The 22322-nt window shown below is 43.1% G+C and overlaps 1 protein-coding gene across 1 annotated transcript; it reads left to right on the top strand.

Annotated features, from left to right (window-relative positions):
• The first annotated feature begins 1337 nt into the window (after positions 1-1337).
• On the top strand, positions 1338-21792 carry ccnf (cyclin F). The gene is given in 18 exon segments (XM_064987069.1): positions 1338-1596; positions 2534-2688; positions 3115-3221; positions 3356-3423; positions 3550-3746; positions 4602-4655; positions 6708-6812; positions 6976-7053; positions 11785-11939; positions 12285-12449; positions 12866-12989; positions 13218-13398; positions 14007-14094; positions 16356-16455; positions 17014-17147; positions 18056-18237; positions 19244-19483; positions 19486-21792. Coding segments are annotated over 18 exon segments (2382 nt in total). The 5' UTR covers positions 1338-1583; the 3' UTR covers positions 19722-21792.
• Positions 21793-22322: the final 530 nt, after the last annotated feature.

Below are 22322 nucleotides of genomic sequence, written 5' to 3'. Positions count from 1 at the left end.
TTGCAAGTTCGAATCTCTGAGCTGACAAGGTACAAATCTGTCCTTCTGCCCCTGACCAGGCAGTTAACCCACTGTTCCTAGGCCGTCATTGAAAATAAGAATTTGTTCTTAACTGACTTGCCTAGTAAAATAAAGGTTAAAAAAAGATATCCCATATGCATCAGAGTCACGTCTTTCCCCAGAAAGACATGATGAAAGCATCGTTATAGATCACTTTATATAATGAGATTCATAATTTTGTTGATTTTTTAAATCTTTCGCTTACAAGAGGTAGGCCTCTGCTTTTAGCCGTTTACCCTCACATTCTCTCACATAACACCTCAATTCAAGCCCTGGTTTTACCTTAACACACCAAGCCCTTCACTGAGACATTTAAGGAGTGCATGGTGACTGAACAAATTGTCTGACAAAATCTATGGATAGTAGACTATGATTTAGTCTGTCAATAGGAATAGGAATATGAATAAATAGGCTACAACAAAAAGCCCTCTTGTTGTTAGTAGCCTAAAGTCAAATTAAAATGAAGACTGTTTAAATCAATTAGGCCTTCCCGAATTAGCCTACTTAAGGCACCCATGCGCTGTCCAGTTATGCAAATTAGTCAAATATGGCTTATTGTGAGGTCAATAACTCTGATAAATAGCTTTATTATGGGCAATGAAACATATTGTTTTTATTCAAAACAATTATAGCAGTAGCGCACTTACCTCTGGTCCTCCTTTTCATCTTCAGGCTCTCCCTCTCAAACTGAACAGGACATCAGTAGGCCTTGTCCATGCAAACAAATAGTACATTTATTTTAAAACAAATACTAAACCCTCTCCCTTACTAGAATTGAAAAAGAATGACCCTCCCCCTTTTTCCTCCAGGTAACAATTCTGTAAATTGCAACCGCTCCCATAGCTATGTAAAATTGTAATTAATAACAACTACACCATTAACATTTTTAAGAAATATGTTTTTATTAAATTAATTATCTTGAGTGATACTGTATTTTCTTGTTAATGTCTCTTTAAATATGGTACGTTTAAAACGTAAATTATGACTACTACATATCCCAAGTTTCAGCCGGGCGCTGGCTGACGTCATCGTGTTTGGTTACCCCTTTTACCAATAAAATGCATCAATTTGGAAGCGCGTACTTCGAAAATGGTTTCATATTATCCAATCAGTGGTCTTTATTTAATTATTTGTAACAACAAACCAATCGAAGTTGTCGCTCTCCTAGACGAATCGGAAGCTCGTTAGATAATAGCTGGGCGTACTCGTTTTTCGCCAATGAAATCGAAGTTGATGTTTAAACTCTGCGCGCGGGCGGTGCTTAGCCAATTTTGGGAGGATCTCAAAAGTTGAGAGGGATGCATGCATGGATTTGAATTCATGCTATTAATTTCACAACATCCCATCAAGCTAGACAGCGCTCTCAAGCTGTCTTTTTGAATTAGACAAATTTATAATTCATTGGAATTACCATAGTTTATAACACAAGTTATATTTACTCGTATTTTGTTCACTGTCAGCTTTGTGGTTGCACAACTTTAACGCTAGGGAGCTTGCTGTATTTAAGGTGATCTCTCCACGAAATGAAAGTAAGCGGTAAGTATCTCCGACTGAATAAGCTACGGTGTGAATGTGCCATCTAACATGTAAACGTTAGGTTAGAGAACTTGTATTGTGTGAGAGTGGATAGCATGAGTGGATAACAAGTTTTATAGCTACAGTAGATAGCTGACTTGATAACGTTAGCAGCTAACTAGCCTGCTAGCTAGCTATCTGTTATGGTTTGCTGATGTAATGACGGCTAGTTAGTTAGCTAGCTACTGGTACACAGCTTGATGCCAGTACTTAGAGCCAGTCGTTAGTTCAGTGGCTAACGTTATAAATGTGCCTTATTTGAAACTAAAGCATTCGTAACATTTTATATCATAGTTAGCTACGTTGTAAAGTCATTACATTTGTGTGGTTTTGAAAGCCCCGCAAATAGATAATTAACTTTTTTTGGATTTAAATCTAAGAAGCTCTACAGTAGATGTTAAATGTACCTAGTTTTGAGGAGGGAAATTTGGGCGCTGAGTTAAGCTGAACTCTAACATTAGCCAGAACTTGGCCAGCTAATTAGTCAAAATAGATTCCATTGGTTATAACTACCGATATATCATAAAATTAATAATATATAAATTATATCTAACTGGGTCACTTTTGCCTAATTTGATTTAGTTTGAGCCAGCAAGCTGTAGCAAACGTAAACTGACTTTCAGGTGGGAATTACTGTCTCTTGTGCAGCATATAGATGAGAAATGTAAACAAATACTATTGAATAAACAGTATGAAACAATGTCAGTAATAAACGGTGTCCCACAGTTGGAGACTAAATGTATGGGGGCACTGTGTGAGTAGGAGTTAGTTTATTTGGAGGGTCAGTTGAGTTGGAAAGAGGGAGTTTTTTTTGCATTTGATGGGTATCTGTATCTAAAATGGCAAGAGTTATAAAATGTAATAAAAGTATACTTCTCCCTCTCTCTCTCATCATTAGTGCTACACTGTCGTTGTTCCAAATGCTTCACGGTTCCAGTACGGAAGCGGGTCCGTAAGCGTGTTCCAGCCCTAACGCTGCTGTCTCTTCCCGAAGAGGTGCTTCTATGTGTGCTCCAATGCCTCTCTGCTGAGGACCTGCTGGCTGTCAGAGCTGTGAGTCTCACAAACACACACACGGTCTTGTTTAACTAATCTTGTGGAGATATACAATTCAGTCCCATTCAAAATCCAATTTTCCCTAACATTAACCAAATTTTGGTTTGTTTACTATTATTGTGGGTACTTCTGGTCCCCGCAAGTTAAAGACGTGAACACACACATCTAAAACACACACACACACTCTCTAACAATTGAACAGCCTCTGGAGTAAACATAATTTGAGGGAGTCTCTTCTGAACATCTTGTCACCACCTGAATTGGTGAGTCACAATGTGTATCAGTCTCCTCCTGTATACTCCTCCTTTATCATGTTTAAGGAATGTTATGTTTACCCAGTTATTGAAAGGAAGAAGAATATTTTGAACATGCATGGAGGATTGCCATGTTGGAGGCTAACTGAGGCATTTGGTTTTCTCCCAGGTACACTCTCAGCTCCGTGACATCATTGATAACCACTCTAGTGTTTGGGCCCGGGTCAGTTTCAGGGATACCTGGCCATCCCCCAACTCAGTCTGGCTCTTTGAGAGGTAGGATGGACTCCTCCCACACCCAAACACTGACCTCGACTCTGTACATCTTCCAATGTCAGTTTCACATGAGGGAGACTGAAAGTGCGCATACATACCCTAATATGTTTCTCGGTTTCTGTCTCCTCTTTCAGGGCCGCAGAGAAGGGGAACTTCGAGGCAGCTGTGAAACTAGGGATTGCATATTTGTATAATGAAGGACGTAAGTCTCACTGCACTTGTCATCCATTGTTTCTCATTGAATTGGTTATGAGGTTGCTCAGTGATTGACATTGACCAAATCACTTAATTAATTCCTGTATAATAATCACCCTCTTCTCTGTCCCAGCGTTGCTGAGTGATGAAGGGCGTGCCGACGTGTGCGGCCGGAAGGCATCCCAGTTCTTCAGCCTGGCGGAGAGCCTGCGTTCCCCTACCGCCGATCCCTTCATCTGGGTGTTCATCCGCCCGCCCTGGTCCCCCACTGGGAGCTGCTGCAAGGCTGTGGTGTTTGACAGGCTCAAGGCGGAGTGTGAAACCAATGTGGTAAGTGTTTACCAGGCTAGGCCTGGTTGAGCTTGGCTGGGGAGATGGGCAGCCATAGACAAAGCCAAACTCAGCAACTATCACTGTCCTCTCCCTTGGTTCCTATCGGAAAAACACATGTTTAGTATAATACCCTGGATACAAATTTGAGGGCTGTTTTACCCATAGAAATATAATGAGTAATGTTGAATCTGTTTCTATGGTTGTGCCTTCCTGGTTTATTCACTCAGAGCTGTCCATCGTCTTTCCATCCATTATCAACACTGATTAAGATGTGTAAAGGCGGCAGGTAGCCTTGGGGTTTTAAGAGGGTTGTGCCAGTAACCGAAAGGTCGCTGGTTCGAATCCCCGAGCCGACGAGGTGAATGCGCCCTTGAGGAAGGCACTTAACCCAAATTGCTTCTGTAAGTCACTCTGGGTAAGAGTGTGTGCTAAATTACTAAAATGTAGGCATCACACTGCATGGGAAGAAAGGAGAGGTGAATTCGGAAACATGTTGCTACCAAAAAAGTCTGCCGAAGGCCAACAGGACCTTGTTAATGAAGACAAATGGGGAGAGACTTATGCTGCTTTGTGTAACGCTGTGTCTCGCCCCCCATTTATTTCTGACCAACAGACCCCGCCATAAAGTTCCACCCCTTATAGCCTGTTTTTTTCCTGTCCTCTCTTGTAGTGCCCTGCATGTATCACCTCTGTTTTGTCGATTTTTATAAATAGATGAGCCTGTCTTTGCTCAATGGAATGAATGGACTTTAATGAAAAATCCAATGTTTCTATAAAAATAGTTTTGTTGCGCTCTAACAATGATTTCATTAGGCTACATTTTCACATTTTGCTGTTTTTTATTTTTTGTAGGAGAGGAGGGGTACGTTGCTGCACTGTCTGGCCAGAGTCCTCCAGCTTTTTGATGTAAGTGTACACACACCACTGCAAGTCTTCCAGAAAGGCAGAGGCGTTAGTGTGGTCATTTTTGTAGTGACAGCCTCATCCATTTCTATGGTAACCAAAACACAGTTCGTTAGTTTCTGATGAGGCTGTGAAGACACTGTCACCTTCTAGGCAGCCCTGCTTGTCATCAGCCCAGTTAGGATAAATGTTTTCTCCCTCTTCTTCACTTATTGATTGCTCGCTACGCACCTTCTTGTTTCTGCACTCCCATGAACCCACACGGATCTTTTAAAGCAGCTTTGTTTCAGTAATAATTTTACATACCAACAATCCTTGATTAATCTCTGACATTCATTCAGTGGTTGTTATGTGTGTGTGTACAGTTGAGGTCGGAAGTTTACGTACACTTAGTCTGGAGTCATTAAAACTTGTTTTTCAACCACTCCACACATTTTTTTTGTTCACAAACTATAGTTTTTGTGAGACAGTTATGACATCTACTTTTTGCATAACTCAAGTCATTTTTCCAGCTATTGTTTACAGACAGATGATTTTACTTATAATTCACTGTATCACAATTCTAGTGGTTCAGAGGTTTACTTACATTAAGGTGACTGTGCTTTTAAACAGCTTGGAAAATTCCAGAAAATGAAGTCATAGCTTTAGAAGCTTTTGATAGGCTAATTGATCATTTGAGTCAATTGGAGGTATACCTGTGGATGTATTTCAAGGCCTACCTTCAAACTCAGAGCCTCTTTGCTTTACATCATGGGAAAATCAAAAGAAATCAGACCTCAGAATTTTTTTTTCTGGTCTTCCACAAGTATGGTTCATCTTTGGGAGCAATTTCCAAACGCCTGAAGGTACCATGTTCATCTGTACAAACAATAGTACGCAAGTAAAACACTGTGGGACCACACAGCCGTCATACCACTCAGGATGGAGACGCGTTCTGTCTCCTAGAGATGAATGTACTTTGGTATGAAAAGTGCATATCAATCCCAGAACGACAGCAAAGGACCTTGTGAATATGCTGGAGGAAACAGATACAGAAGTATCTATATCCACAGTAAAACGAGTTATATCGACACAACCTGAAAGGCCGCTCGGCAAGGAAGAAGCCACTGCTCCAAAACCGCCATAAAAAAAAAGCCAGACTGTGGTTTGCAACTGCACATGGGGACAAAGATCGTACTTTTTGAAGAAATGTCCTCCGGTCTGATGAAACTAAAATAGAACTGTTTGGCCATAATGACCGTTATGTTTGGAGGGAAAAGGGAGGCCTGCAAGTTGAAGAACACCATCCCAACCATGAAGCACGGGGGTGGCAGCATGTTGTAGGGGTGCTTTGCTGCGGGAAGGACTGGTGCACTTTACAAAATAGATGCCATCATGAGGGAGGAAAATGTACATGGATATATTGAAGCAACATCTCAAAGCATCAGTCAGGAAGTTAAAGCTTGGTCCAAATGGGTCTTCCAAATGGACAATGACCCCAAGCATACTTCCTAAGTTGTGGCAAAATGGCTTAAGGTCAACAAAGTCAAGGTATTGGAGTGGCCATCACAAAGCCCTGACCTCAATCCTATAGAAGGTTTGTGGGCAGAACTGAAAAAGTGTGTGTGAGCAAGGAGGCCTACAAACCTGACTCAGTTACACCAGCTCTGTCAGGAAGGGGCTAAAATTCACCCAACTTATTGTTGGAAGCTTGTGGAAGGCTACCAGAAATGTTTGACCCAAGTTAAAAAATTTAAAGGCAATGCTACCAAATACTAATTGAGTGTATGTAAACTTCTGACCCACTGGGAATGTGATGAAAGAAATTAAAAGTTGAAATTACTATTATTCTGACATTTCACATTCTTAAAATTAAGTGGTGGTCCAAACTGACCTAAGACAGGGAATTTCTACTAGGATTAAATGTCTGGAATTGTGAAACATATGTAACAAGGTTCTGCATACTCAGAACCCTGTTACATATTCAGTAGGCCTTGTGCTGGATAGAGAGGAGTATTTAAATGTGCTGTTTGAAACACTGACTACTGAAACATGGTTTCAATCTGTGTGTTTCAGGAGGACAACAAGCGCGCCGAGGCCCTGACGCTACTTGAAGAGTCGTCTCAGTCGGGCTGTCTACAGAGCGCTTACCTGCTTTGGGAACATAACCGGAAAACCGCAGTGAGTTTCCCTTCTCTCTGGTTCCCCACATCTCAAAAGGCTTTGTTTATGTTACAATGTATGTTGTGTAGTTAAAGGGTGTAAAAGTGATATAAAACCCCTGTTGTGTTGATGTTAGTCAAACTACCTGATAACTTATTGTGGTCCTGTGCTGTCTTCTCAGATGGCGGACCCAGGCAGGTACCTCCAGTTCATACGCACGCTCAGGGACTACGCAGCCAAAGGATGCTGGGAAGCACAGGTGTGTGTCTATTTGGCTTTGTTTACAGAGGCAGGCCAATTCTGATTGTTTATATATAAAATCAGCTGTTTCCAGCTACAATAGTCATTTACAACATCAACAATGTCTACACTGTAATTGATATTTGAATGGACAAAAAAAATGAAATGTCTACGTGACCCCAAACTTTTGAATGGGTGTGTGTATAATCAGTACAAAAAGGAACGTCCTCACTGTCAACTGCGTTTATTTTCTGCAAACTTAACATGTGTAGATATTTGTATGAACATAACAAGATTCAACAACGGAGACATAAACTGAACAAGTTCCACAGACATGTGACTAACAGAAATTGTATGTGTCCCTGAACAAAGGGGGGGTCGAAATAAAATGTAACGGTCAGTATCTGGTGTGGCCACCAGCTGCATTAAGTACTGCAATGCATCTTGTACTCACGGACTGCATCAGATTTGCCAGTTTTTGCTGTGAGGTGTTACCCCACTCTTCCACCAAGGCGCCTGCAAGTTCCCGGACATTTCTGGGGGGAATGGGCCTGGCCCTCACCCTCCGATCCAACAGGTCCCAGACGTGCTCAGTGGGATTGAGATCCGGGCTCTTTGCTGGCATTGCAGAACACTGACATTCCTGTCTTGCAGGAAATCACGCACAGAACGAGCAGTATGGCTGGTGGCATTGTCATGCTGGAGGGTCATGTTAGGATGAGCCTGCAGGCAAGGTGCCACATGAGGGAGGAGGATGTCTTCCCTGTAACGTACAGCGTTGAGATTGCCTGCATTGACGACAAGCTCAGTCCGAGGATGCTGTGACTCCGCCCCCAGACCATGATGGACCCTCCACCTCCAAATCGATCCCGCTCCAGAGTACAGGCCTCTGTGTAACGCTCATTCCTTCAACGATAAACGTGAATCTGACCATCACCCTTGGTGAGACAACTGTCTGGTCTAGAGACGGTGGGTTTATGCCCATAGGTGACGTTGATGTCTGGTGAGGATCTGCCTTACAACAGGCCTACAAGCTCTCAGTCCAGCCTCTCTCAGCCTATTGCGGACAGTCAGAGCACTGATGGAGGGATTGTGCATCCTGGTGTAACTCAGGCAGTTGTTGCCATCCTGTACCTGTCCTGCGGGTGTGATGTACAGATCCTGTGCAGGTGTTGTTACACGTGGTCTGCCACTGCGAGGACAATCAGCTGTTCGTCCTGTCTCCCTGTAGCAGCACTGTCTTAGTTTTCTCACAGTATGGACATTGCAATTTATTTCCCTGGCCACAGCTGCAGTCCTCAGGCATGCTGCAAGGAAGCATATCACGCATATGAGCAGGGACCATGGGCATCTTTATTTTGGTGTTTTTCAGAGTCAGTAGAAAGGCGTCTTTCGTGTCCTTGGTTTTCATAACTGTAACCTTATTTGCCTACCGTCTGTAAGCTGTTAGTGTCTTACGCACCGTTACACAGGTGCATGTTCATTTAATTGTTTATGGTTCATTGAACAAGCATGGGAGACGGTGTTTAAACCTTTTAAAATGAAGATCTGTGAAGTTATTTGGATTTTTACAAATTATCTTTGAAAGACAAGGTCCTGAAAAAAGGACTTTTGTTTGTTTTGCTGAGTGTGATATCTATATATTTTTATTTATTTCACCTTTGTTTAACCAGGTAGGCAAGTTGAGAACAAGTTCTCATTTACAAGTGCGACCTGGCCAAGATAAGCAGTTCGACACAGAGTTACACATGGAGTAAAACCAACATACAGTCAATAGTACAGTATAAACAAGTCTATATACGATGTGAGCAAATGAGGTGAGATAAGGGAGGTAAAGGCAAAAAAGGCCATGGTGGCAAAGTAAATACAAAATAGCAAGTAAAACACTGGACTGGTAGATTTGCAGTGGAAGAATGTGCAAAGTAGAAATAAAAAATAATGGGGTGCAAAGGAGCAAAATAAATAAATACAGTAGGGAAAGAGGTAGTTGTTTGGGCAAAATTATAGGTGGGCTATGTACAGGTGCAGTAATCTGAGCTGCTCTGAAAGTTGGTGCTTAAAGCTAGTGAGGGAGATAAGTGTTTCCAGTTTCAGTGCTTTTTGTAGTTCGTTCCAGTCATTGGAAGCAGAGAACTGGAAGGAGAGGCGGCCAAAGAAAGAATTGGTTTTGGGGGTGACTAGAGAGATATACCTGCTGGAGCGTGTGCTACAGGTGGGAGATGCTATGGTGACCAGCGAGCTGAGATAAGGGGGGACTTTACCTAGCAGGGTCTTGTAGATGACATGGAGCCAGTGGGTTTGGCGACGAGTATGAAGCGAGGGCCAGCCAACGAGAGCGTACAGGTCGCAATGGTGGGTAGTATATGGGGCTTTGGTGACTAAACAGATTGCACTGTGATAGACTGCATCCAATTTGTTGAGTAGGGTATTGGAGGCTATTTTGTTAATTGCATCGCCAAAGTCGAGGATTGGTAGGATGGTCAGTTTTACAAGGGTATGTTTGGCAGCATGTCTGAAGGATGCTTTGTTGCGAAATAGGAAGCCAATTCTAGATTTAACTTTGGATTGGAGATGTGGGTCTGGAAGGAGAGTTTACAGTCTAACCAGACACCTAGGTTTTTGTAGTTGTCCACGTATTCTAAGTCAGAGCCGTCCAGAGTAGTGATGTTGGACAGACGGGCAGGTACAGGCAGCGTTCGGTTCAAGAGCATACATTTAGTTTTACTTGTATTTAAGAGCAATTGGAGGCCACGGAAGGAGAGTTGTAATGGCATTGAAGCTTACCTGGAGGGTTGTTAACACAGTGTCCAAAGAAGGGCCAGAAGTATACAGAATGGTGTCGTCTGCATAGAGGTAGATCAGAGACTCACCAGCAGCAAGAGCGACATCATTGATGTATACAGAGAAGAGAGTCTGTCCAAGAATTGAACACTGGCACCCCCATAGAGACTGCCAGAGGCCCGGACAGCAGACCCTCCGATTTGACAATATAATATACACACACACACTACCATTCAAAAGTTGGTCATTTAAGTATTCCTTGTTTTTGAAAGAAAAGCAATAAAGGTTTGTCCATTAAAATCACATCACATCGATCAGAAATACAGTGTAGACATTGTTAATGTTGTAAATTACTACTATTAACTGTTATATGGAATATCTACATAGGTGTACAGAGGCACATTATCAGCAACCATCACGCCTGTGTTTCAATGCCACGTTGTGTTAGCTAATCGAAGTTTATCATTTTAAAAGGCTAATCTATCATTAGACAACCTTTTTTGCAATTATGTTTGCACAGCTGAAAACTGTTGTTCTGATTAAAGAAGTCATAAAACTGTCCTTCTTTAGACTAGTTGAGTATCTGGAGCATCAGAATTTGTGGGTTCAATTACAGGCTCAAAATGGCCAGAAACAAAACTTACTTCTGAAACTCGTCTATACTTGTTCTGAGAAATTAAGGCTATTCCATGCGAGAAATTACCAAGGATCTGAACATCTCGTACATTTCTGTGTACTACTCCCTTCACAGAGTAGCGCAAACGGACCCCAACGAGAATAGAATGAGTGGGAGTGCACAACTGCGCAAGAGGACAAATACATTGGTGTCTAGTTTGAAAAATGGATGCCTCACAAGTCCTCAACTGGCAGCTTCATTAAATAATACCTGCAAAACACCAGTCTCAACATAAACCGTGAAGAGACGACTCCGGGATGCTGGCCTTCTCGGCCGTATCTCAAGACTGGCCAATTAAAAGGAAGTGATTACTATGGGCAAAAGAACAAAGACACTGGACAGAGGAAGATTGGAAAAAAAGTGTTATGGACAAACTAATCTAAGTTTGAGGTGTTTTGATCACAAAGAATATTTGTGAGATGCAGAAAAGATGGAGTGCTTGATGCCATCTGTCACGCATGGTGGAGGGCATTGTGACGGTCTGGGGGTGCTTTGGTGGTGATAAAGTGGGAGATTTGTACAGGGTAAAAGGGATCTTGAAGAAGGTAGGCTATCACTCCATTTTGCAACGCCATATCCTGTGGACGGTGCTTAATTGGAGCCAATTTCCTCACACAACAGGACAATGACCCAAAGCACAGATCCAAGTAATGCCATAACTGTTTAGTGAAGAAGCAGTCAGCTGATATTCTGTCTATAATGGAGTGGCCAGCACAGTCACTGGATCTCAACCCTATTGAGCTGTTGTGGGAGCAGTTTGACCATAAGTGCCCATCAAGCCAATCCAACTTGTGGGAGGAGCTTCAGGAAGCATGGGGTGAAACCTCTTCAGATTACCTCAACAAATTGTCAACTAGAATGTCAAAGGTCTGCAAGGCTGTAATTGCTGCAAATGGATGATTCTTTGACAAAGCCAAGTTTGAAGTACAAATCATTATTTCTAACCTCTTGACTCTATTTCCTATTCATTTCTGATGGATAACAATGACATTTCTAAGTGACCCCCAAATTTTTGTACGGTTGTGTGTCTATATCTCCAATGGCATAGACATGATGATGTAGCCGTTGACTAGAACAGGCAGTCCAAATCCACACACAGACTAAATCTATGGTTTTGTTTATTCTCCCAACCATTTAAAGTGGATTAATCCTTGAGGATGTTACTGAGCACAGGTGGTGTTTTTATTTTATTTTTACATTCTCCATCCTGTTGAGCTTGCTTGGCAGGCCTGGCATGACTTTTGACCTGTGCCCTTTGACCCTTTCTCTCTCTGTGTGTGTGCATGCTTCCAGCTGTCCCTGGCCAAGGTGTGCAGCAGTGACAACCCGCTGGGTCTGGAGCAGAGGGCCTGTGCTGACCTTGTGGCCCAGCTGTTTCGCTCATGTCCCCCCGTGCCCCGACGCAGGGCGGAGGAGGTGCTCCGACAGGGCATCAATGACACCATGAGGTAACCTACTGGTTTGGTCTGGAACTGACTGTTCCCACACTGAAGATCACTTGATTTCGTACCAATTGTGTTGTTTTATCAATTTTGGTTAATGTCTCGCGTTAAGGGCAAAGATTCTTTATTTGAAGGGGCTTTCAAAATTCTAAGCCCTCTTAATGACTTGGCTAGTAAAATATAGGTAAAAATAAATAAATATGCTATTTACTATCATAACCACATTTTTCTAGGTACATAACATTATTAATCTCTCTCTTCTGTGACTCCTCTCCCCTCACAAGGTACATTAGTGTTTATCTCTCGTGTGTCTCCTTCTCTAGGTACATAACAGTATTCATCTCTCTCTAGATACATCCTGGTGGACTGGTTGGTGGAGGTAACCACCATGAAGGACTTCTCCAGCCTGACGCTCCACGTGACGGTGGGCTGTGTGGACCGCTACCTGGCCCTGCGCTCCGTGCCCAAGGCCCGCCTGCAGCTGCTGGGCATCGCCTGCATGGTTGTCTGCACGCGGTACGAGACAGAAAACGTTGGAGGTGGATGTAGCATCATTCGGGTTGGGACGTTCCTGTAATTTTCCCAAAATGCCCAGGTTTTCCACAAATCCTGGTTGGGAATGTTGCATCCTGCTTATTCCTTCCTGATTTTGGGAAAGTAGCTGGATTTTTGCAACCCGAAGCATGATACAAACTAGTCAGTATTTTATCCTCTATGTAGTCTGCCCTGATGTACAGTACATCTGTATTCACTTGATCAGCTTTAGCTAAAGGCAGGTGCTCCAGTGCAACAAAGCCTCTTTCTGAGGGGTTTTCAATGTTCAGAATTATGAGACTGTACGGAAACAAGCGTTATTTACTGGACTAGTTCAGGCCGTCCCTCCCTGTTTCAGTGTGTTTTCTGCCTAATGAATATGACGTCTCCTTCTCTAGGTACATCAGTAAGGATATCCTGACCATCCGGGAGGCGGTGTGGCTCACAGACAACACCTACAAGTATGAGGACCTGGTCCGCATGATGGGGGAGGTCGTCTCTGTGCTGGAGGGCAAGATCAGGGTGAGTGGAGAAAACACACACAGTCTATACCCATCTTATGTCAACATGTTTAGTCTGCCCTGAAGATGGTACCTGTATTTGTTTCATCAGCTTGGGCTAAAGGCATCTGTTGAAGTGAAAATATATATATATTTTTTTGGGGGGGGGTTCAAAATTATCAACTGTCTTTAGTCCTTTCTAGTAATTTTTATTTCTATGAGTTCAACTCATTTGGTGTTGTCTCAGCAGACTCCCACTCTGCTGGACTACGGCCAGGTGCTGCTGTCTCTGTTACCCCTAGAGCGGCTCAGTGTCCACCTGTTCAGCTACTTGTGTGAGCTCACCTTGCTCTACTCAGCCCTCACTACATACTCCTCAGCCCACCTGGCCAATGCCATCCTGCTGCTCACACGGGCACTGCACCACTACGGTAAGGCGGGCAAACAGGCAGTCTACGGTTGTGTCCCAAATGGCACATTGCGCTGTAGTGCACTATATAGGGAACAGGATGCCATTTGGGACACGGACCATTTGTCTTCTAAACTCTGTCTACAAACTGATATGTAATCTACCCCGATGATGTCTTTCTGTATTCACTTGATCAGCTTCGAACTGAAGTGTAACAAAAAAAATATTTCTGAGGGGGTGGTCTTCAAAATTTAGATTTATCGAAGTGCTGTATCCCCAGTCCCAAGGGAGTTGCTCAGTAACCATACATGACACACACACTGTTGACCTAGGTTTTCAAACACCCCTAGAGCAGTGGTATTCAAACCTTTTCAGCAGGGACCCCATTTTTCTTCCCAGCAGAACTTCTGGGGATCCCATTATTTTCAACATTTCTTGCAACCCCAATTTTTTGGGGGGGCCAACACTAGTTCCCTGTTACCCACCCTTTGAATACCTAGTCTAGTTCATCAGCTTCTCATTAAAACTTCTGAGGCGTTATTTTAAAATTTGTTGAACAGTTGGACGTCATATCAGTCTTGATGCTCTAGTGTGTCGCCTTGACCCCTGCTCTTCCTCTCTGCATTGCAGCTCCCATCTGGCCCATCCAGCTGGCTGAGTATACAGGCTTCTCCAAGCAGGACCTGGTCCCCTGCACTTTACTACTCTATGTCAAGTGGTAAGTTATAATGCCACGGACGTCCTAGAAATCACTATAACCGGTTATTAAACAGTTCTATATGCATACTAGATACAAGGGCTTATGCTAGTCTGGGTTAGAAAGTCCTCTCTTGTACTGTTCTTTCTCCAATATTTGTTCCCTTTATTTCTCTCCCTTGTAATCCAATGCCTGACAAACAAGGGGTGCTCGCTGGCTTGACTTTGTTCTCATGAGGGTTACCAAGGTGATAGAGGCATATTGGCAGAGGAGGGTTGGTGTGTAGCTGTGAAAGCAAAACACACAACCCTCACACTCTACTGCTACAAATACACTGTAAAAGTTGGTCGGCTAGAGAGATTTGACCTCAGGTGTCAAATCTGTGTCAAGCTGATAGTTCGAAGATGTCAGCAATTACATACTAGAGAACAGAAAATCCTCCGTACTGCAATTGCCAGTATGGCTTGTTTTATGAAGTTTACACATCGTCCAGCCGTAGTCTAAGAGCTTTTGTGGCTATTCGTTGTTGACTGAAACCAAGCTGTTTCTATTTTAGCTTGCCTGCTGGTTGTGGTAGTAAACAACCTCGTTAGCATGCAGGCTAGCTGTGGTGAGTATCAATAGCCCCTCTTCCTGGAGATCCCCATTGTCCCTCAGCAGCCCATCCTGCTATCAATTAGTATTCTAGCAATTAGCATTTCTCCCATTTTTTCATTCCGTTACTAGTTAACACAGCCACAAAGTCATAAACCCTGCCTATTTAAAAAAAAAAAAAAAAAAAATCTGATTTTAAGAATAGAAACCAAACCTAAAACTGCTAACCTTGTGCCCAATCCTAACCTTAAATTATTTTGTATGTTTATTGCTAATTTTTACTTTGGGGCTGTGTTATCTAGTGGAAGAAAAACAATTCTGGGAAGCAGCAATGGGGGAATGACAGACGGCGGTTAGTTGTGCTAATTAGCGCTGTCAGCGCATGATTAGAACCAATCATTAGCTTGTTTTGAAAGATTTTTTTATACTTGTAGTCTTCGTTAGGGGGAATAAGGCAACACTAGCGTACATGCAGGTGTGTTATTTAGAATGTGTTTGTGAGAAGACATCTTTATATAACTTACTGAGATGTTTTTTTTTTTTTTCATTCCTCGGTTCATCATCCACACACAGTAGTCAATGTGAAGTGCTATTTAAAGGACTGCTCCGGTATTATTACAATCCTGAAGTGTTCTCTGGGCACCATTACTGTAGAACCCCCTGCAGGTCAGAAAGGTAGCAGTTCTGATGAATGCCATGCTTCTTTTCAATATGAGTGTGATTTCAAGCAGGTGAGGAATGCCAATCTCCTATAGTGATTTTAGTTGAAGAGATGAAAGGTTGTGTTTTGGTCCTCTTAGCCCTTTTGATCAGGCTGGGTTTTCTGTGTGTGTGGTAGGTGGTTTTTACCACATGGGTGGTTAAGACTCCGCCCACTCACAATCTCCCTCACCCCCTCCGTCTCCTTCATGTCCCCGGCAGGAGGGCTGTCAGTTGCTGTCTCATTATAAAGCCAGTAAAATGCACCGACCGCTGTTTGTCTTTCACCGCACACTTACAGAGGCCAGCTCCTGCTGTTCTACGTTTTCCCTCCTGCAGTTCTTTGAGCACACTGTAGAAAATCACATGAAGTCACATACTTATAAAGACAAATGAACAAAGTAGTGTGGTGATTTCTTAGACTGTTGCAAGCCAGCGCTGCAGACAGACAAATTGGACAATGGTATTGATTACAAGATCAGGTTGTTTGTTTGTGGCTATGTCCTAAATTGTCTCCTATTCCCTAGTGCACATGTTTTTCAAGGTAGTGCAATGTGTAGGGAGTGGGGTGCCATTTGGGACGCACAAAATCTGCTCCTGTTAACCACAACGTAGATCATCATTAGCGAAGGGTCACAGTGACCCTGATGCAGAGGGCCGTAGGGGTGGGGTGTTGGCTGGGATCGAAAGGTGAGTGGGAGGGAGCTGGACCTAGGGTGTGTGTGGCAGGGAGGGAGGGGGTGTGTTTGCTAAGGACTGTGTGTGTGGGGGATGACTCACCCTGCACCATACTTGTGTGAGTCAGACTAGTGGGAGGCACTGCACTTTATTGACAACGTCCAATTTTCAAACAAAGTACTATCATATACTGATATGATTTCCCATTGGATCTAACACAGTTGGAGAACACAGACTGGATGATTAATCATGCTCCTCTCTTCTTTCATGTCTCTTTCTTCTCTCTTCTTTCTCCTCTCTCTCTCTGACAGCTTCAGTAAGGATGTACCCAAAGACTACAGGCAAATGTCTCTGACAGGTGTCAAGCAGAGGTTTGAGGATGAGGCCTACCAACACATCAGCAACGAAAAGGTGAGCTTGTCATCTCCTGACATGGACTGTTGCCTTTTTCAAACTAGTATGTCAAGGCGAAGTGCACAATGCTGGGCTGCTGGCCTGGATATTCTCCTTTTGGCTGTACTGGTGGTGTGCACATCGTAGCAAAACTAGGGATGGGAATCGCCAGGGACCCCGCAATATGACATTATCACAATACTTAGGTGCTGATATATGTATTGTGATTCGGTGTTCCAAACATTGGTCACTATATGTCTGTTACAGAGCGCATGAGAATGAGTTTTGATTGGCAAAAAAAATAAACAATTATAGGATGAAAAATAGTGAGTTTTTGTACAGGTACAGCTGACTAGTGCTAACTAACGTTACCTAGTGTTCTTTCCTTTTTACAAATCAATATTTGGAGTCATAATATCAATATGTTGTCCCCTCCATCACTAGGCAAAGAAAAACAATATGTTCTTATTGGACAAATTCAGATAGTACCTCTCAGTTGAAGAGCTTTGTCTTCCAGTTTGTGCCTACTTAACACTACCCTAACCAGTGTGTTTGTGTACCTGTGTTCTCTCCCAGGTGATTGATTTCAAGGAGCTGTGTCAGGTCCTGGAGGTCCCTGAGGTGGAACCCTACATGGTGCTGCCCAGCCCCACGGGCCAGCCAGCTGACATCCACACCTTCCTCTCCTCCCCCTCCAGCAACAGCAAGAGGTGGGTTCCTACGTTAAGCCACTCAAATGTGAGAGCAATATAATGATTACTGTGCTCTCTTTTATAGGCCAGGGAGGATTTTCCTCTGTCCAATCCTTGCCAAGTGTCTAGGCAGATTGTCAAAGCTTGGGGTTAATTTGGGATTGGGCAAGTGTGACCACTCTCACGGAGCCTTTTATGGTGGTTGTCCAGCGCTGGTCTCATCCAAAAAAGTGCTTTCAAACCAAAGTTGTTTGTTTATGCTGTACTGAGTAATTGCCATCTGCCCACTAGATGACCACAATGGAAATAAATATTCAACTTTGTCATCCTTTATGACTTTAACATTTAAAAAAACATTGAATTAACTGAACTAAGAAGACAGAGTAGCTCGGTTTCATCAAATAGGTTACATATTTTCATGCAAAAAATAAAAAAAAATCTCCACAGAGAAAATCTGCAAGTTTTTATACCAGTGGTGTTTCTGCCGAACGGCCTGCGTGATGATGTAGTGCACACAATGTACCTTTTGGCTAAGCCTTTTTCATGTACCGAATACAAATCTAAAGTCCAGTGCATTTCCATGGCATTTTCCACTTGACTGATTTTAGTTTTGTCAGAAAGCTGTGTTAAACAAACTATTCCTACCTGCAGGACAGGCTTGTATACATGAGATTATTATGGAGAAGACTGGGAATATTTCTATTAGTCAAGCATCGATCATCATGTCAACAGAATAAGACCCTCTATTTCTTGTGAAGGAGCATCAAGCTCATCACTGTGCACTTTCACCACCCGGTGACATTCTTCATAACTTCCATCTGTAGCCTAATAAACTGCATGGTTTCCCCAGTCCTAGTGAGAGGACCACACACCATATCACGTGACTCCAAGCTTACTTGGATAAATATGCTTTTTCTCTCCCCCAGGAGACGGGAGGAGTCCTTGCCTGTGCACCGAGGCAGCTTTGTGGCCACACCCACAGCTGAGCTGTCCACTCAGGAAGAGACCCTGGTGGGGGACATGCTGGACTGGAGCCTGGACACCTCATGCTCCGGATACGAGGGGGACCAGGAGAGCGAAGGAGAGAAGGAGGCCAAGGAGGGAGAGAGTGAGTGGAGGGTATCAACTATATGAGTTCTGATCATTTATGATCAGCTCTTTACCAGGGGTGTATTCACTAGGAACCAAACAGGGAGGGACCTACCTGAATGTGTCCAATAAGAAACACCTGTTTTTTGTTTTCCATTGCAAAGCTTACACTAATGAATACACCCCAGCCCTATCTAGAGATGGGGGTTAATGGAAGACTGGTGTCATGCTGGCCATTCTAACTGGTGAACTAGATGTAGTGACATCACTATGTACTGGAAGACATAGTCTGACATTATTCTCCTTATGTGGGGTACAGACCAGACTGCTCAGAGGCAGGCAGCAAAACGCAGCATCATATGATGCAAAACGCAGCATCATATGATGCAAAACGCAGCATCATATGATGCAAAATGCATCGTACCGGCGGCTGTATTTCTGCATTTTGAAAGTTGAATATCTTGAAATCTATTGCGCAATTGTTTTTCACTACATCAGCAATGGACTAATGAAACAAATACAAAGAGTTTGTGTGCCGTTTTCCTTTTAAGGCATCCATAATTGATAGTGACGGGGAGGAAATCGATAGTTGTGTATATCAGTATTTCAGGATGATTATTATATCGATATTTGACTCTGAAGTATGGATTTGTAAAAAAATAAATAATAATTGACTGTAGCTAGCGCTAGTCGGCTCTACTGGCGCCAAAACTCTGGTATTTTTCTTCCCGTAGCTTGTTTTCCACCTTAAAAAAAAAAAAAGAAAAAAAAGAATAATGATCAATATATTTTCAGCTCTTTTATTTTATTTCCGTGGCTGATCAAAACTCAATTTCTCATGTTCTCTTATCTGCAGCAGACATAGTGAGCAATATGTTGGCAACCTCAAATCGCAATACATATAGAATCGTGTATCATGATATCGTGTGGTCCCAATGATTGACATGGGTTGGATTTTTGTTCACATGAGGTCACTACACTCACTATCATATGCTGCCAAGCTAACAGTATCTTCTTCTGTGTAGCCTCTGTTCTGGCCATTACACTGGAGCTAGCAACGGAGCCCGAGGACTCCAAACTGCACTGTCGAGCCCTCTCCAGCGACGATGACAGTTTCTGTGAGGGGAACAAAGATGAAGAGGAGTATGAAGGGGAGGGGAGTGCCAGGAGCCGACTGCGAGAGCCCCTCTCCTCATTCATCACAACTGACTTCCACAGCTCAGGCTACTCCTCCGTCCAGAGTGCCAGCCCTTCCTCCAATTCCTCTTCCTCCTGATGCCCTGCACCTTCACGGCGCTGCCTCCGGACCCCACTCCAGGCTCCACCTCCAGCATCACGGAGGCTCTGCCTGGGTTCCGCCTCCTGGTGCCGGTGCAAAGACCCCGGGCTGCAGCTCGCAAACAGGTAAAGAGGAAGAACGCAGCAGCTCACAGCGGAGGGGAGAGGGAAGGGGAGGATGAAGAGGTGGTATATGCCTCAAGTGTCGGTTTCCTAAGCCTGTAAGCACTGACTTGACTCACCGTTGAATGGATTCAGATGATTTTCTACCACCCTGCCTCAACTTCACCCTCTTTTGCCATGGTCGCGTTCATTAGGCACCAAACTGAAGACAAACAGACCCAAAAGTAAAGGGACTACCTGGACTTGTCCAATAAGAAATTATAATTTCTGTCTCCTGTTGAAAAAGTTTAAATGTTCCTGCCCTAATGAACACGACCCAGGAGCACTGTTCTGTCGTTGACAATATTCTACATTTCATGAGGGCCTGAAATCTGCACTGGTTCCTGGAACGCCATAAGATCACAAATACCTGTTGTAAGCTTTACACACAAACCCAAACGGTCTCTCCAGAATCCAGACTTTTTTTATTTTGTTACATTCCGCACGAGTAAACAGACATCTTCTGCTTGAGAAAGATCAGATGGCTCCCTCTCATATTTCACTGACTTCGGCTGTATCCCAAATGACACCCTATTCCCTATGTAGTGCACTACTTTGACCAGATTCCTACCCAATTCCTGTTCAAAAGTAGTGCACTGCATAGGGAAGAGGGTGTCATTTGTGAGACTACCTTCATCAGCTGAAAAACCATTGGAACTGCTCTTCACTATCCACCTCATGACTTTGTTACATTGCATTGATCCAGATTGTGTTCCGCGCTGGTCTCACACATTGACTTTTGCAACAACAACCTATCTCAGATTTCAAAGGATTGCAGCTACCACCTAAAAAAAGACACCTCACGGACCATTTTGAAATATGTCTGTATGAAGACTTCCACATGTGAAAAGAACCACAACCTGCATTGTTGACTGTATTTGATTACAATTATTAATCGATGCAACAGTTTTTGTTTTGCTCTCTGCAACTCTTCTGATGTTGGGAGTTTCATGAATCCCCGTTTATACCAGTGAAGAGATTCTGATATGCACTGCCTGTACAGAATGGTCAGGAGTTGGCTGCTCTGTACTAGCCTGGGATCCAAACTGAGTAGTGAAACAAAGCCAAGTTCAGTTGGGATTCCAGGCTCGATCTGTACTTTAGATATCTACTATTGTTTAGTCTAAAGCCTTATTTTGAGTCTGGATTTTCTCTGATCCATTTTTGTCATTTGTTTGTTCACATACCAAAGGTACTTTAAAACTTAATTGAGGGGACTATGAGGTAAATAGCTTTTACCTGTGAAGACTGATATGATAGTAATTCAAGTGTACGGAAATACATTCTTAGCTACAGTTTTGTATGTACTGTACATGTGCTGCATGTATTGTACTGTTACTGTTTAGAGTTGGCGCACAGGAGAGAACCTATACTACAGGAACAAATCAATTCTACAAGCTTTAACAAGAGCAAGGTATTGTTTCATTTGAAAACAGCAACATTTTGTAGAAGCAGAATATTTCAGTCATCTCCACCACCCCTAACCTTTGACCCCATAACACCTAATTTCATGGGTGAGAGCACATGATTACATCTGTCTGTTAGAAACCACTAAAATTGATGCCCTAGAAATATAATAGATGATTGTATTTCTATGGTTCAATCATCAGTGATGTCATCTGAACATTGAGCCATGAACATTGACCAATGAGGTCACAGTTTTGTCGAAGCAAGTCTATTCGTTTTGCCCACCGTTTCTCCCAATGGGTTCGTCTTGAATGAGGTCTGGCACTTCTATTGAATGAGGAGCGTTTGTTTTTCCACAGTGATGTTTTCTATGCTTGAACAATCAACTACTAATGTTATTCCATTAAGTGGATTTGCATTGCCTCCTTTTGGGGAAACGGAAGTGAAGACACTAAAAGGCAAATGATTACTTGATGTGTTGATAAGTACTGTATGCCTTCATCAGGACACGGAGTCCTTGGGCTCCGTCTGAAATGTCATCCTATTCCATATGTAGTGCACTTCTTTTGCCCGCAGACTCATTGGTCTGGTCAAAGTAGGGCACTGAATAGGGTGCCATTTCAGACACACCCCTTGTGCACAAATGATTGTGACTGTAAATATGTTTTTAAAACTGTTAGGTCAGACTCTTATATCCCTGGTCTGTTATGTACATATGTAAATGTGGTGGGGGAAGAAAGAACTGTGACAATATGCCTTTTACTTGAAATTGGATGATTGGTTTTGGCTTCATTCCAAGAAGTACACGTCTTTTTCTACATAAAGGTTGACATTTGGCTTGTTTTTTGTCTACATTGTACCATCAAGTGACTTGTGTGAAGATATTTCTGTGCACCCGGTATCAATTTCTATTAAAACAAGCATGTGGACTTGCAGATGTATGTGTTGAATATTTGCTTTGACTGACACTCCCTCAACCTGTTCCACCCTTTTTAACTGCCCTGCCCAGGGAGCAGTACGACCGCCAGGGGGCCACACCCGCAGCGTTCACACACACACGCATTTGAATATTTTAATTTAACCTTCTAAGTAGGCAAGTCAGTTAAGAACATTCTTATTTACAATGGTGGCTGAACCTGGACGATGCTGGGCCAATTGTGCGATGCCCTATGGGAATCCCAATCAGGGCTGGTTGTGATACAGCCTGGATTCGAAGCCGTGGTTGTCTTTAACACTGATATGCAGTGCCTCAGACTG

Source organism: Oncorhynchus masou, chromosome 14 (assembly GCF_036934945.1).
Source record: "Oncorhynchus masou masou isolate Uvic2021 chromosome 14, UVic_Omas_1.1, whole genome shotgun sequence".
In the NCBI taxonomy this organism is placed as follows: Eukaryota; Metazoa; Chordata; class Actinopteri; order Salmoniformes; family Salmonidae; genus Oncorhynchus; species Oncorhynchus masou.
This window is presented reverse-complemented; position numbering and strand designations above follow the sequence as displayed.